This window comes from Carassius auratus, chromosome 49 (assembly GCF_003368295.1).
Source record: "Carassius auratus strain Wakin chromosome 49, ASM336829v1, whole genome shotgun sequence".
Classification (NCBI taxonomy): domain Eukaryota; kingdom Metazoa; phylum Chordata; class Actinopteri; order Cypriniformes; family Cyprinidae; genus Carassius; species Carassius auratus.
The window spans coordinates 9,901,615-9,919,271 of record NC_039291.1 but is presented as its reverse complement, the minus strand read 5'-3'; the positions used below and the strand labels follow the sequence as shown (position 1 = coordinate 9,919,271).

General features: G+C 38.6%; 1 protein-coding gene across 1 annotated transcript in view; it reads left to right on the top strand.

The window, feature by feature from the left end:
* Nucleotides 1–17,657, top strand: part of LOC113066147 (ephrin type-A receptor 3-like) — a 64,608-nt gene that overhangs the window by 39,568 nt on the left and 7,383 nt on the right. Inside the window, exons 8-13 of the mRNA XM_026237838.1 lie at nt 126–234; nt 8,623–8,690; nt 9,155–9,280; nt 9,418–9,603; nt 15,556–15,617; nt 16,707–16,916. Of these exons, the coding sequence (XP_026093623.1) occupies nt 126–234; nt 8,623–8,690; nt 9,155–9,280; nt 9,418–9,603; nt 15,556–15,617; nt 16,707–16,916 (761 nt within the window). The remainder of the gene's footprint in view (nt 1–125; nt 235–8,622; nt 8,691–9,154; nt 9,281–9,417; nt 9,604–15,555; nt 15,618–16,706; nt 16,917–17,657) is intronic.

Here is a 17,657-nt window from a genome sequence, read left to right as displayed (position 1 = left end):
GGTCTAACTAAATAAATAATGCAGTTATACGATCATCATGGCAGGACTTTGGTAAATTTTCATCATTGCAAAAACCACTGAAAATAATCTCTGCTTGAATGTTGATTACTTTCACTTTCTATCAGATATGCTGGCTGTTGGAGATCCCAACCAGCAAACCATACTGGCCATCTCTGTGGCAGGCGGAGCGGTGCTTCTGGTGTTGCTGGTGGCCTGTTTTGTTGTGAGTGGATGGTAAGAGTAATTTACTATTCTTTTTTTACATTCAAAACATGCCTTATTCTTTAAAAATCTCCAGACGCCACAGTATGCAGCCTTCTGTATGTGAGAAAGCAGTTAATTGGCAACTTCTACACAGACAGACTTGGATGAATCAGTGCTAATCTGGGTTGTTTAACCGGCAACAAATCCATACGAAGGATAAAGAAACCATGTTTCATTTAATCAGTAAGGAACCATAAATATACAAAGACAGAATCGAGCAAATGAGATGTTGTTGTGCATCTGTCAGTGTGTGTATGCCTTTGTATGAGTGCATGTGTGCATTTACACAAAATCAAAAGGACACAAAATTGTTTAGCCCTCTGATTGCATAGCGTTAACTGTAGAGATGAAAGCAAACACTTGAGAGAGCAACGGAAGAGACAGACATAAGGGAGAAAAGCAAGATGCGCTGCACGGCTGAGAATGAGGGAGCTAATGTAATGGAAATGAAAGGAAAGAGTGGATCAGAGGAGACGAGGGATGGAAAGCAGAAAATAAACTGTTCTCAATGACATGAAATGGTCAGAATGAGACATGAGCTGATCTTTGTGCCCTTTCGGTCTTACTAGATTATTATATCCAAAATTGGGATTCAGTAAACTGTAATTGTAGCTTTTCTATTATTTATATATATATATATATATATATATATATATATATATATATATATATATATATATATAAATAAAATTTATTTTAGCAATACTGCAGAACGACTGGCATCGTTACAGCTTTTAGTATTGACCGGCACTCGCATTCCTTTTTCAAAGGCTGATTTACTAGGGATTTTTCGACTGTTGGATGCTATGTGATCCAGTATTTTGTAACACAGAATGAGATTTCCGTCTGCTTTGCAGTTTGTGACCCATAATGCTCTATGACAGAAAGGTCCCGTAGGATGTGTTATGTCGGCCAAGTTTATGCCTGCAAGCCAAAACCTTGATGCTGCCACGTCTTATTCATGGTTGACACCACCCCCAACCCAACTGCTTGTGGGAAGACCCTCATGGAAGCAATAAAAACAGTTTTGATGCTGATTTCGAATGACGTGTTTCTAGTGTGGTGTGGAGGCCAATGAATCGTAATGGTGAGTGAAGCTAAACTCTGTAATTGCATTCAGTCCATTGGCATTGGATTATACTGTACTATATATACTGGACTTAACAAGGTATTCAGTTCACTGTGCCCACAGTTCTTTTACTGCTTTCAGAAACTCAGCTGAGCTTTAAGAGAGTAAGACCTTTCCATTATTGACAGTTTGAGGTCATTGATTTTTGATTCTCTTGCTGAATTGAAAGCATACATAAACAGTTTTTTTCTAGGTTTAACTCTAGTGGGAATAGTAAGCAAGATTTAAGGGTCTCAAATGCTTAAATTGAGTGAGGTCATGGAAGATCTAAAGAGTTTTTTTTGACAGAATTTATGCAGCATTATTCATGACCAATCAGGGCAAACCTGGAAATGTCAAAGAATTTTAAATCTGTGATTTGTCCGGTATGAATTTGTTAAAAAGTTAAAATAGAGAACATTTCTGTTTTTTTTTCTTTCCCTCTGGAATTCTCTAGAGGTTTTCTTTGTGCATCTATTTCTGTGACTAGTAATCATGAAGAAATGGAACAAATCATAGTCAAGAACAAATCATGGTCAAATCGTTCACTGGTCAAGAGCGATGGGAACTCTGGCTTGTGTGTTTGTCTTCTGTTTCCACACCGAAGTTGAGGTTGGTCAGAGAAATATGAAGAGTTTAGGCATGTTTAGTGTGTTCAACTTTGTTTTTGAACTGATTTGGGCTCCCACTGATTTGAAGTTGGCAAACATTCTGGAAAAAACATCTCTGATTGGCTGGTGATGAGGCTGGCAGATGGTCTTCATTTGTCTTTCTTTTCCCCCCTATTTTCTGCTTCTATCCAGCAAAGCAATTAAAAATGGAGCACACACTTTAAAGACTTTAAAGATCTGTGTGATTTTGCCTGTGGAACATTTCAGTACAATGACAGATGCTGCAGTATGTCTAGCAGGTGCCTACTAACCAAAAACCCACACATTTGCAAGTCTGAAGAGCATTGTCTGGCAGCCGTTAAAACTAGTTGAAGACTTCAAGCTTTACCTCCGGTTGGACGGCCTCCAAACAATTCACTAAAGCTCATGTTGGATGAAATTATTTCAGTTTAATGATGAAATCTAGAAGCCACATGGCTGTTTCCTGTAGGAATGAATTGTTGGTTAATATTTCCATTATTGGGGTTATTGCATTTATGATTACTGGTTATGTTTGTTTTATCAGAGGAACCTTTTTGGCTTTTTTTCCCCTGCCTGTCTTACTTAATCACATCAAGATTTGGCAGATTTGTAGTGTGCTAAATCATGCAAGAAGGGGGAAAATATGATATATTGTGTAATAATACAAGTGCACACCATATAACAGTTGCTCTCTGATGGTTGAATATTCTATGAGACTCTTCAAAAATGAGTAAATGATTCAATTTTATCAAATTGTACCACCACAAAATTATCCAATTCAGACTACATACATCATTAGAACAGAAAATGGCAAGCAGGCTGCTGTTTCTCTATGCTGTTTTTTAACTAGTTTAGAGAGCATCTCATAAACTATCAATGGTCAAAAAAAAAAAAAACTGTTTGGTGGATGAAATCTATTGTGATATAGCAGCTGAAAACAGATATATACAATCATAAACATAAACCAAGAGATTTCAGTGCCACATTTCTAGTGAAAACCCAAAGTGTTGTGTAAATGATGCCATTTGGGGCAATTAGTTTTCATTCACAATCTACCAACCTGAGTGAATGTAGCTTGTAAATGTGTTTTGTTATTCAGTTCTTTGTTTGAGCAGTGTAGATCATACTTTGGAGGCACAGCTGACGGCTTAATGGGTCTTGTTTGGTTGATTTAGTGCAGACATTACCTGTATCTTGCCTTTGGGTTTGATACTGTACCGTGACTGTTTAGTCAGTCCATTTGTATGTGTTTAACAGAGAAATATAGCAACACATGCAAGTACACACACAAAATGGAATTACTATGCCATTCCGAAATGGTTGCATGAGCGTGTTCGGCTGTTAAACAGGGTTGTTTTTCCGAACAATTCCATCTGGCTATTCCAGTGCCTTTCCAAGCAGAAATTGCTGGCCGTGTAGCCCCTGAGCACATCTTGACTCACTCACTCTCAGCATGCAACTTCACTTAGAATTTCATTTCCATTCGTTTGATGGCAGGCCAGCTATAGATGTGTCCGAACGAGTCAGCAGAACATTCCGGAATATAGAGGTGGATGATATGTTGGGTGCATGTGCATTGGCTGGAGATGAGAATAGGATGTGCCATCAATCAGCTCGATTTTCTTCTGGATTTCAATTAGCGTAATGAACCCTTCTTAAATGATAGCGTCAGTGTTTTTAAAACACCTGTCAGAGGAGCTTAGAATTTATGAGTGTCCATTTCCTCCAAACACACTATCATTTCCTGTTTTTGCAATTAGCCAGATTGTAAATCTATTTTTTATTCTCAGGTAGGAGGAAAGGTTTATAGAGATTTCTCTAGGGACTACACTGTCAATTTTCTAGTTCTAGATGTACTATTATTTGCCAGTATTCCTCGAAAAAAGAGAAAGTAATAAACAAACGAATAATTTGGAACTACTTTCTATATTTTCTAAAACGCTTTGAATCAAAAGTTATTTTTTACAGTATATATACAAAGGCAGTATATCCACATGTTTTGTCATTATATTGTTATTAGTTCTGTATTCTTTAACAATCTCTATTTATTTGTATGTTAAATCATAAGACTATACTAGGACCTGTCAGATATGCTTATGCAGAATATAATAACTTTTTGTTTTGGTAAATATTAGATTTATTTTGGTCTGTCTGTTTGTCTTTGTGGCGAGTGGGGCGGGGCCGAGAGGCGTGGGAACGAGGAGTGGGGCCAGGTGTAGTGATTGTAGATGAGCTACACCTGAGCCCCACCGCTAGTATCGAGTCCCACGTAGGAGATGGAAGGATATAAAACTGGAGCGACGACCGTGAAGGACGAGAGAGGACCAGGCCTGGGACATTACTTTATGTTTTGGCTTTTATTTGTGCGCGTCAGTCGCCGTGAGGGGCTGACACGCTGTTTTGTATTTACTTTTGATTATTAAAATGAGTTTTTGATTGTGCGCCGGTTCCCGCCTCCTTCTTCCCGATGAATATGGAGTTTTTATCGTTACAGTCTTCTTCAGATGTGTCAATATGTCCATGTGCTTCTCTGAAAAGGCGTACAAAATTACAAACTTACGGAGAGAAGTCATTAATGATGCATGATATTGACCAGCAAACGTTATGGCTCACAGATGCATCGACTCTTTCTTTACAGATTTTTTCTTTTTTTTCAAATCAAATGCATGCTTCAGTGAACTGTTCCAAATTAGGACTGTCCTTTAGGAGAACAGGCACATGGTAACATGCAAAGACATCAGTTGAATTTTGTTTGTTGTTCATGGCACCCTACTGGGATGTGCTGACCATGCCAGTGGCTTGGCATGTCCTTGTAGCAGGTGAAAGCCAGAGCTGGTCTGCCGTCTGCTACATGCTGAACAGATCTCGAAACCCAGCTGGAAGCTGCTTTCCCTCATTATATCAATGAGCTGGAGTATCATTATGTAATGAACTAGTTTGAGGGTCAGAGGACAAAGTTGCCACATTAAAATGACAGTGTTTAATGCTCATAGTACACCATCTCATGCTGGTTGTTCAAGGAAACCACTTTGTTCTTTGTCTGATGGGATCTAGTTTATATAGCCACATTATTTATGTGCATATAGGCTCAAAAAACAATTACGGCAAAAGAAAAGGCTTGCAAATGATACAGTCAGAACATCTAGACTTTAAAAGGTGCATAGCAGTATTTTAGAGTAGTAACATGTAGTATGTTATTGTTGCTAAAAACATGCTGTTTCTAGGGTATTTTATTATTATTATTATTATTATTATTTATTATTATTTATTTTTTCGTGGTTTCTAAGGTGTTGCTACAGGTATTTAGTATTTCTGTATTTTTTTGTAGTTTATATATATACATACACACATTATCCACCTAGCTGAAATTTTAAATTTGATCACTTTGAAAAGTACTAGCACACCACTTAATAGTCTGCACTAAATATCTTTCACCTTAATTTCTCCATTACATTTCCCCATTAAATCTTTCTCTTAATGCTTATGGTAGACTCATAGAACTCATAGTTCTGTCAAGTTGGCTAGATAGTTTAAGAGTCTCTCTGCTTTTGCACCATGACACTCAGCATCCCTTTCTCAAAGGCACAGAGAAAGATGTGAACCCTGTCAGCAGATACAAAGCTGCACCGCTGCACTGTCACCTGCAGATACAAGCTTCAGACTGTGAGAACGAGAGAAAGACAAAAGAGAGGAAGAAGAAGAAAGGAAAAAGAAAATGGGTCGTAGACAAAGGGCTTCAATTGTGTAGGGCTGCGAAACGTCTTTATCACCACACAAAAGGGATCATTTGAGGAATGCTTCGTAGTTGAAAAATGTGTTAATTGCAGAGTCCTAGACACTAGTCTGACACATTTTTGTCCCCCATTTTATCTGCTGTTATAACAGAATATGCAAATAGTGGCGCAGTGTGCATATTGCATTCAAATGAGTGACAGGAAGGTTGAAGGGTGGGATCACGCTTCACTTTAGAAGCTCCTGGATCTCCCGCTGCGGCAGGGGAAGTGTTTCATCAGCGTGTTGAGCAGCGCTGCAGCAGGTGCATGGGGGAGGGATCCATCTGCAGGACCTCAAGGGATGGCAGGGTAGGTTAGAGAGCAAGCGGGGTTGTTTTCAGAGTCGATTTACTCTCCCTGATTACCACATGCTTCAGTCAGGCGGCCCACCTCTGCGAACCCCTCCAGCTCTGTGCCTCCTGTGCACGTGTGTTGCACTTAATAGACTGTGTTTCACACATGGGACGGTTAAAGATCGGAGGGGTTGGGGGGTTGTACCTGCACACAGATGCACTCTAGGCCCCAGGCATTTATTTAGGGGGGTGCATGTGTATGTGTGGCTGATGAACAGGTGGGGTCTCTCTTGAGACCCCCGGTCTCATTAAAAGCTGCAGAGAGGAAATGAAACGCATGTACGTCTGAACCTCCCACCAGACAGGCCTGTACAACAGCTGAAAGGGAGAGCTGTACCCCCCGCAGCTCCACAGGGAGATGCAACAGACCGGATTAGAGGGGGCATGAATGAACCCAGCGGTCTTCCTATTATGTAATAGACCCCCATGTCTGCTCTTTCCCCCCAACCCCCGGCCTCAGGCCCGATGCTTTGACCGTTTTGTGGCAACTGAGCACGCTCTGGCTCTTGAATGAGAGGGACCCTGTATCCTGTATTGATTAGCTTTGTTAAGTATGTATAAAATCAATACCAGAACCAAAATACTGGTAACACTGATGCATAATCATTTCCACAGCTGCTCCAGGAGTATTACTGGCTATGCGGTTTGATTGCAGGGTTTTGGTGATTTCTCACCGACATTATGGTCTGATTGCCGCACAGAATTCAGAGTTCATGAGTTTGAATTTAATACTGTCCATCTATCCATTTATCCATCTGTCGTTCTATCACTTGATCGTTCTAGATATTGTTCTGCCAATCTAGATATCATTCTCTCATTTTAGATATTATATTGTTCTGTCACTCTATCCTTCTGTCATTCTATCTATTATTGTATCTGTTGTCTTGTCTATCATTCTATAATTCTATAAGTCATCTATCAGTCTAGATTTAGTTAAATCGGTGTAGATATCATTCTGTTGTTCTGTCTGTCACTCTGTCCTTCTGTTTGTCGTTCTGTTGTTTTGTTGTTCTAACATTCTGTCTGTCGTTAGCACTAGATATTGTTCTTTCGATCTATATCATTATGGCATTCTGCCATATCGGCCGCTGTGTCCTTCTGTATGTCACTCTGCATATCCGTTTGTTGTTTTATCCATTGTTCTATTTGTCATTGTATTGTCTTTCTTTCATTCTATCAATCGTTCTGTCGATTTATCATTTAATATGTAATTCCACCATTCTGTTGTTCTCTCCATGTCATTCTATCTATCATTCTTTAGTAATATACTATCGTCCTATCATTCTAGATATTTTTCTAGATATCCGCTTTTCTAAATCTGCCATTCTATCTACACCAAAATTTTAATTGCAGTTCCGCATCTCTCATATTAAGTTCAGTATTTGAACTGGAATTAAGGCAGTATTTAATTCTGAATTGCACTCAACCCAATTAGCACTCAATTATAGGTTTTCTAAAGGGGCATTTACACTTTTCATTGAGGTCATCTGTCAACACATTCATCCAACAAGACTTTTTGACAACTGTGTGGTATATGTCTGCTTGTTGCATTAAAAAAAAGTGGTATGTCAGTTAAAAAACATTTAAACTGATAACTTAAAAAAAAAAAAAAAAAACTCATGGTCCCTGCAATATGTTCCATTCCCTTGCAATCTAGCATGGTTTTGGATGCAAGAACAAGTTCTGTGTGTATTCCCCCAAAGGCTTTTGACTCATAGCACTGCCTCTCCATAGATGACCTTTTTGCTGTCTTTACCCACAGTTACAGGAAATACCTTATTTTGTAATCTGTTATAGCACGATAGAGACTCCAGCTCTCATTTCTATTCCTAAATGGATATTCACCCATATTATTAAGCAAATGTCCTCTAGAAACCCATTTAGGATGACTTTTCCCCACCTGGTCCCCATCAAATGTGCCAGTCTGTAGACATTTTGCAGCCATTTTCCACATTTCAACATGCTGTATAATTACTATGGCTAGTCAGCCTGGGCCATTACATTTTTGGCAATACGTTATTGTTAAAGACATGACAGGAAAAGGGAATGTGTGAGCGTATGTCAATTATCAGGATTAAATGAATAATGAACATAATTATAAGTCCTACGCTGACCACCTTTCCTCCCCAGTGTATGGGAATATTCATTATCTGTGGCATTTCCTTATTCATGATCCCACTGTGAGAGGAATGATGTAGTTAATGATAAAGTCAGAGGTGAAAGGATTGAATTTTCCCGATGCTAAAGAGCGGATTAGAGCAGTGAAATCATTTACTAGGTGGGAAAACCGGCCTCTGAAGATACATTATGGTTAAACTACACTATAAAAAGATGATATATGTGACCAGACCAAGCCGTTGTATATTTGATTATACAGTCATCAACATTTTCTTAGTCTTGGGGGATTGGTTGTTTGGTTGATTTAGTGTGAGAGAAAGCATTTTATTTCATTGTGTCGGTCTGTTTTAATTATGCTCATCCTGTTGTTCCAGGCGCTGTGGATATATTAAAGCAAAGCAAGACCCAGAGGAAGAGAAAATGCAGTTTCAGCATGGACGAGGTAATGCACACAGGTTTTTTTTTTTGGTCTTGGAAAAGAGCTAAAATCTTTTAAGAGTAATCAGCAAAATATTGGGCACAACTTTTTAAGATGTCTAATGTAGTGCAATCAAAGAACATAGTTTGAGAAATGTCATCAAATCAGTGTAGTATTTTTTCTGGCAAGTCAGATGGTGAACATGGTGGCTGGATGGTTGAATAAAGAAATTGCATGTTTTTCTAGCAAATTGTTGGTTAGTGAACAGATGCTTTTGATGGATCTGTTGATGTCTCTGATCGCATTAGTCGCTTAATGTGTGTTTTGTCTAATGACACTTTTCCTGCCTGCCAAAGACAATGTTTAATGAGGTTAAAAATGCGGCACTGCCCTTTTTTTAGGAAAATGGATGGGTTAGTCTAGGTAACTAAAGTGACTGGAAACAATCCGACTGTTATCCACACTCCGTCCGTGTTCTTGCATTGCAGTCAAACTTCCCGAAACCCGCACATACATTCACCCGCATACGTACGAGGACCCCAATCAGGCGGTGCGAGACTTCGCCAAAGAGATCGAAGTTTCCAACATAAGGATTGAAAGAGTTATTGGGGCCGGTAAGTCAAAATGAATCACTCAAGTACATGCCCTACTTGTGTAAACCACCTGGACAGCTCTCCAGGTATTGTAATGAAATGAAATTAGGGATTGAGTGTAAATTCAATTAGTTGACAGGCCCTTGCTTGACTCCCAGGTGAGTTTGGAGAGGTCTGCAGTGGGCGTCTGAGGCTGCCCAGTAAGAGGGAGATCCAGGTGGCCATCAAGAGTCTGAAAGCCGGATACTCAGAGCAACAGAGACGTGACTTTCTGAGTGAGGCTAGCATCATGGGCCAATTCGACCATCCCAACATCATTCGACTGGAGGGAGTCGTCACAAGATGTAAGCATTTACATCCAGAACACATTTGAACATCTAACTTCCATTGCTGGGAATAGTTTGTACCGCCTGTGTTTTCCACAAAGAGATAATGGACTTTACAATCTTATCTTCAACAAAAACAAAATAGCACGTTTCATGAATATTAATTGGTTTACTAATGTATGACAATATTTATGTCAGTGATTTTCTGCCCTACTTAGATACAAATGTGCTATGACTGTATGCCTTTGAATTCGCTTTTATCGCTTTGAATTATCATTCTAGCTGTTAAGATAATGTCTTCGGAAAGGTCACAGATAACTTATCATGGCGAGAGTTGGCTTAAATAGTTTGAAGTAAAGAGAAAAATAACTGATTTGTTAGACTGTGGATTTTATAAAGGCATATTTGGTCTGTATTAGCTCTATCTGATTGCTTGTATCACCACTCCTGAGAATCTGAAATTGATGTGCACTGCTCGTTGATAATGAGGATGCTGATATTGGCTGTGATTAGAATAGCGTTACTGAACCTTACCTGAATTTGCCAGCTTATTGAGAATGATGTTACCATTGTGTTCATTTCAAGGCTACTATTGTCTTTGTGTTTAAAAAAAGCAGGATCTTGCAACAGGTGTTTTGGTCACTATTGAGTGTTAATTTCCTCTGCTGATCTCACTTATGATTTTTTCCCTCCTTCAAGCCTCCGTGGATTAGACTGACAGGCTCTATAACAAAAGGATCATCCATATTCATGCCAGCTGCACGAATATCGATTATACAAACATGTAATTGGATGTGAGTTTTTGGAGGGATCATGAATATTCAGTGTCAGAATTATTAACATTAATCCTCTCGACATTTCCTCCCAGTTCCTCGTACTCATGGAAAATGCTAATGGTGGCCTTTAGTTTGATTCAGTTCAAATAGTTATTATTAATGTTGGCAGTACAGCTTTTCCTCTCTTATTAATTAAAAGTACAGTGATTTTCTAATTGTTTTAATTCTGTGCTGTTGCTACATAATTGTGAGGTTATGACAAATATGTCAGTGAAAGGCATTCATTATTGTAGGCATGGATTTTCCAAAGGCACACAGAATTCCTTTAGCCCTCATAACGTCTCTCGTTAATACATTTTATGGCAAGATGAATATTTTACATGGACATAGGAATTAAAAAACAAAAGCATTTGTTTACCTGTTAACCCTAACTGTATTGCACATACTCCCTAATTTAGAAGAATCCTGATTCGTAAACAAGCGAATAAGAATACAAACAAGATGTGTGAATGTGCATTTGGAAAGGTGAATGAGAACCTTTTCTGTGCACATATGTAATCAAACTTTAGCGAGTGAAGCTCACTGAAACACAGACTATGTATCTTCAATATTGCTCTTTCTGGCAAGTAATATAACACACGTGTGTCGGATTGCGAACGTGTCCTTGCCTGCCGCTGATTGGGTTAGATATGATAGCCGGAGTAATTTCACAGGTCACAGATCAGCCTGATGGTGTCGGGGATGGGGATAGGAGAGGTCAGTGACCCTTCAGCACTGCATTACTGAAGCAGCTGTCAATCCAGCCCCCTCCTCGTATGCACAGACTAATCACAGCGCTGATGGAGCTGAGCAGAGATGCATTAAAGAGGCTGAAGAGTGTTTATGCTGCCTGATGGAGCACCGGCGAGAAAGACAAAGAGTTTTGTGGTGTAATATGAAAAGCATCTGTCACATAACACAGCTTTCAGAGGGGCGCTCTATCATTACCACCTCAGACGGCAAAAAATTAGACCGTGATTGAGCTTTTTGTAATGCAAATGTGTCAGAAGCTCAGAGAATGGAATCAGAATAGACCTTAATGCCCCATTCATTTCTTTATTCCCATCTTTACAAAAACACAGAGCTGTCATCATCTCTATTATAAACCCATTGTGCATCTAACCATCAGATTAGCGGACTGCAGTCTGCTGTCTGATAACGTTCGCCAACCTCGGCTCTATTTTCAGGTTCATTCCAGCTGAGTCCTCAAGAAAAGTTTTTCTTTGTGCCATCAACAATAGATAAGAGGATGTCTTTTCTAAATCATTAAAAGTATTGCTTTGTTCAGAGTAGTGTGTGCTTTTAAGCTAGAGCATTACTTGTTTAGAGCCTTTATCCTCTGATATTTCATAACAAATTGCTGTCATTTCATCAAATGTCACCAAAGCATGTGATTACAGATGATGCACAGAGTACATACAATACTGGAGCTGCAGGACTTTTAATTAGGGGTGTAACGATACGCGTATTCGTATTGAACGGTTCGGTACGAGGCTTTCGGTACGCGGTACACATTATGTACCGAACGGTTTGTTGGACTAATTAATTATATTTGGAAAAAAAAAGAGAAATATAATGATATGCGTTCAACAAGGTAGCCCAATAACCAAAACAACGTAACAGGCAATGTCCCTGACACTCCCGAAGAAGAAAAAAACACCAACTTATAGTTATATGTTTATGTTAGGCTACTCAGTCAGGCGCTCGCTCACTCAGTACGCGCTGAAGGCTCGTTGCAAAATGGCCAATGCGTTTAACAGACCAGAAATAGAACATCCTCCAATAACCAACAGGTCTGGTGTTTGGGTGCAATTTGGATTCCCTTTAAGCTATAATGGTGATGGCAAGAGAGTGGTGGATAAAAACAACAACGTTATGTCGCATCTGCTACATGACAATAGGGTACACCAGCGGGAATAAAAAAAAAAAAAACACCAGCGGGAATACTTGAAACATGTCAACTCATTTACGCCGACATCACCTTATTGTGTCAGTATCTGGGAAAAGACGAAAAAAAGGAGAAACATACACGCAACAAACTATCCCCCGCAGCATTTAGACACCGGTACACCATTATAGCTTACAGGGAATCCAAAGTGCACCCAAACACCAGACCTGTTGGTTATTGGAGGATCTTCTATTTCTGGTCTGTTAAACGCATTGGCCATTTTGCAACGAGACTTCAGCGCGTGCTGAGTGAGCGAACGCCTTAGGGGCCGTTCACATATCGTGCCCAAAAACACATGGAAAATGCTAGTTGCGCTGCTTTCTCCTCCTTTCCAAAGCGCTCGGGCAGAAGCGCCCCTGAAGGCGTCTGTCTTTGCTAAGCAACAATGACGTGCTCTCTCCATGAGACGTGGAAATTTCAGCAAAGGATAAATGGATTTGCAGCTCTAAAAATCACTTGCAGTAGCTCTGCTACTAAATTTATTTCAAAATTGCAATCCATATACAACTATGATCAGCTGTTCCTTCATCTTGGCTGAGCTTTCAACGTTGTTATGGGAAAAGATGAAGCTGATTGGTTAGTTCTTGTCACATGACCCGCGGTGCGCTTGCGGCATTCTGAAAAGTTGAGATATTTTTACATTTGCAGTATCTAAAACGTACCAAACCGAACCGTGACATCAGTGTATCGTATCGAACCGAACCGTGAATTTTGTGAACCGTTACACCCCTACTTTTAATGTCACTGTCCCATTATTCACTGTGTAACTTGTATTAAGGCAACTCTTGCATTGTGGTCGCTTGAATATACAGCTATACGTTCAAAATTGGCTCAATGGCTAGAGTGCAGAAATGCACATCTGTTTGATCTAATGCGAACAGCAGCAATGCCTGGGAGATGTTGCGGTTTATGTTTGCATGCGCTCTATATTTCAGTTCTGGTGGCCAAACAATTGTAGGTTGAGGCAGGTAGGCCACGTCATCCAGCTAGCTAAGTCTCAAAGTAATTTGTCCCACGTTGATTAGCTAATGTGCAATCCTTTCAGATATCCTTCGCCACGCTTGTCGTGTGGCTTTGATTCTAAATGATGTGACCGATACATTTGTAATTTTCTTGACAGCTAGGACATATATTGCAACCCCCTTTCATCGGCACCACAAATGGCAATGTCTTAGGGCTTGGTGCTATAAATAGCTTGTTAGGGTTGAATGGGGTTTTATTGGATTCAATTGGGCTTCTATTTCTTTGTGCTTTGCCGAAGTAAAGATTACAAAACCATAATGAAACCATTGACTCTTTGCTTGTAGCCTCACTCTCCAGTCTCCAGTCTGCAGACTTAAATTTTGAAATTGATAGGGCAGATGTCTTATCTTTGTCCTCAAGGTCTTCTGTTAATAATTTCTTTTCACTTGTATTGCAGCTAGAGATGTGCAAAAGTCACAACGCAGAGGCCAGTGATTTCTGCCTGTTTTCATATTGCTGTAGAAATGGTGCTTTAATTATGCATTTTTTTAATGCTTTCCATGCAAACTGTTTAACAGCTGAAGCACAATATAATAAATTACAAAAAATACATTATACCATATGAAATATAAAAAACCTCATTGATAAATTACCTCACTAATCAATTAATCAAAGGGAAAAATTGTTCATGACTCCATTTATTTATTTCTATAAATTCTTCAAATTTTTCAGATTTTTATTTCTTTTTCATTCTATTGAACATTCTATTGAATATAAAAATAAAATGAACGAAAAAAAAAACCGCTCAAAATATAAATTTGACAGGAACAATATATTATAATATTATTTTATTATAATAATATTATATATATATATATATATATATATATATATATATATATATATATATATATATATATATATATATATATATATATATATATATATATATATAAATAACATAATAAAATAAATATGAAAAAAACATCACAAATCAATTAATCATATAAAAAAGTTATTTAGTTAGTTATTTAGTTATCCCTAGAAAATGCAAGCATATTAATTGGACCAGCCTATTTTCTGTAAAAAAAAAAAAAAATTCATTCAGTTTAATTTATATTATTTTGAATCTAAAATGAATGAATTAAAATAAATATAAATACAACAATACATTTACTGGAGTAATATAATAACAACAAAAACAATAATAATAATAATATATTATTCATAATATATTAAATAAAAAAATATTTTTTTTTATTACATATAGTAATTTACATAAAAAATATCCACATGGAGCAAACTGCGTTAATGTTGTTTCCTCAATATCACAATAGTAATACCTCAAAGATAACCTCGCAGCATTCAAACCTATCACCTGTAAAGCTACGCTACAGGCTACAACATAAAGGGCTGCTTAACAGAAATGGTTAAAACATCTCTAGGGCTTAACGGCATCTGCATCTGGTGCCACGAGGTGAACATTTCTGCTGTACAATACATCCATCAAGCATCTCTGATGATCAGGATGGATTAGCATGTGCTTTTCCCTGTCACATGCGAGTTGAGAAGGGGGGTCTCTCTGATTGACAGCGTGTTATTTGGGTGGAATCAAGGGAGAATTTTAATTACTTTCAGGAACGCAGGTGCAAGCTCCCCATATGAGCTTCAGGAAAGAGTTGAATACTTTTCCAATTAGCAGATCTTTACACCCCTTCATCTTCAAACCCCACCACCCCCAGGGCAATTAATCACCACACCCCCTAAAATCCTCCCCCCTCACTTGCCCCCCCTACCCCCTTCATCATCCTCCCTCCTAAAGGAACACATTACCATTTTAGGTATTTCTGGACAAAGATATTCTCAGTGGACAGCTCACTCTAATTATCTGCCTGACTGTTATTGAGAGCCTTGATTAGGGGCTGTCACTATGAGTAACAGGCAGCAGGTAGAGGCGAACGAAAACAGGAACGAGGGTCTGTGATGTCGCGGCGAGTGGGGGAGGTGTCCACTCTCTTTATCTGCATGTTTTTCTCTGTCATCTTGGAAATTAATTAAATATAGGACACAAAAGTGCCAGCCTCTTCCTGCCTCTCTGCTGTGTCTTTTCTTTTTCGCCTGTGAAAAAATAATAAATGTCTTTCTCTTGCTTCTGCTTTCTCTCTCTCTCTTTCTCTCCCTCTCTCTCTCTCTTTTCCACAAAATTTCACACTTCCCATTTTGTCTCCTCTTTGTCTCCCCTAGGTAAGCCTGTGATGATAGTAACAGAGTACATGGAAAATGGATCTCTGGACACTTTTTTGAAGGTGAGCATACTCTATTTTGCTGCGAATAATGGAGGCCAATTTGCACCAAAGGAAATGCTGTGAATATCACAGGAACACAAAGCAGTCATATGACTCCACAACTTGCATGTTTACCCCTCTCTATGCCTGGTTCTTCTTTGTGTCCCTCAGCTTGTGTTTTGTTTCCCAGTTTAGCCCACCATGGTTTATGCTGGTTTGGATTATTATGTTCGCAAGCAAATCTTATCTGGTGGAGATAGTCGACCAGCATTGTCTTCCTGATAATGCCAGTTGACTTGCTGGACAAGCTAGTTTAGAAGCTTTGAGATACTAGCCACAAAAGGTTTATCAGGCTTTTTGATGGCAAATTACTGTGTAGCTGATATGCAAAAAAATTTTACTCTCTGAGAAAAATAGTAAGAGTGGCATTATAAAGATATATTATTTCATTTTTTTTACATTATTATACTACAGTCAAAGCAAAATGTTGCTTTAAAACTAAATAAAAACTACATAAATATTTTAAAATAATAAAAACTGTGATTTCATTATATTTTAAATAAAAGAAAATCATTAATAGTCCTATGATTTCTGACCAATCTTTTACAAGCAGAATGAAGTGATAATAATATCGAATTTCATACATATCTTAAAGTATCATGATTTTATTACATTAAAATATTCAATTAATCTAATTGCATACACATAATATACATAATTTAAACATATTGAGATACATAATAGGTATTAATTGAAAACCCCTGCTCTAACAAACCAGCATCCCATTATTACCCGAATATTACCATCCAAACATATTTAACACTCAAAACATTACGTTTTCTTGCCAACAGGGTATAATGTAACATCATAATTTGGTTAATTGGTTACTTACTTGCCATTGGTTGCATAAAAGCCTGAATGATTATACAGTGATTGCAGTTAATAGCTCTTGCCCTGTAACATGTGAGCAACACTATTAATTAGAGAGCCAATGAATTATGAATTACTCACGAGACACATTCGAACATGATCGACTGTGCCAGGATCCACAGAAGTTGAACAAGGCCACAGGGATGAGAATTTGACACGTGAATTCATCTTTTTGTGTAGAAACATGATGGGCAGTTCACGGTGATCCAGCTGGTGGGAATGATGCGTGGCATAGCCGCGGGGATGCAGTACCTCTCAGAGATGAACTATGTGCACCGGGATTTGGCGGCACGGAACATTCTGGTGAATGGAAACCTGGTGTGTAAAGTGTCTGACTTCGGGCTGTCGCGTGTGTTAGAGGACGATCCCGAGGCGGCATACACTACACGGGTGAGAGATCATGCTTCTGCTCTGGATGTTTGGTCTCCAGTCTCATTTTAACTAGATTTACTGTGCAACAGTTTCGTTATATGTTAAGCTGGTTCAGCTTTTTGTTTAAAAGAAATATGATTTGATTGTGTAGGGAAAAAAATCAGACACAATCTTGCTGACCTGTAGTCTGGAAATGAGGTCACACAGGACTGTCACAACAGCTGTCCAGACTGATGGATGGCTAAACATCTACTCAGTGTGGGTGTGTGCCTTTCCCTGCCTGTGAATGCATTTGTACATGGTTTTGCTGGAAGATATGTATAAAAAAATTTAAAATAAAGGTTGGACCAGCATTCTAGCAAAGCCTTTTTCAATTGAAAGGAAGGACTGCTTTTACTGCAGCTGCCAATATTGAGTTTTGCAATTATGCCCAGTTATGTTTCAACAAGTGGTTTGTCTCCTCTTTAATTGTCCAAACATTCATGTTTCATATGTGTCCTCTGATGTCACTGTGGCATACTGATAATCAGTAGTTTTGGGCAAGGTGCTTGCTAGCTAAGCTCACAGTTAGCTAAGCTAAGCTAAATGCTACCTTTTAGCAAAAGTAGCTACAACATACAGTACTGTACATTTCAAAAATAGCTTGCTATTAAGCAGTTCCACAACTTAAGATAATAAAATAGCTTCACTACTGTAAAGCTGCATTATTTAAAAAATAGCAGTGCTAGCTCGTTAGCAGCAGCTAATAGCTTGCTAATA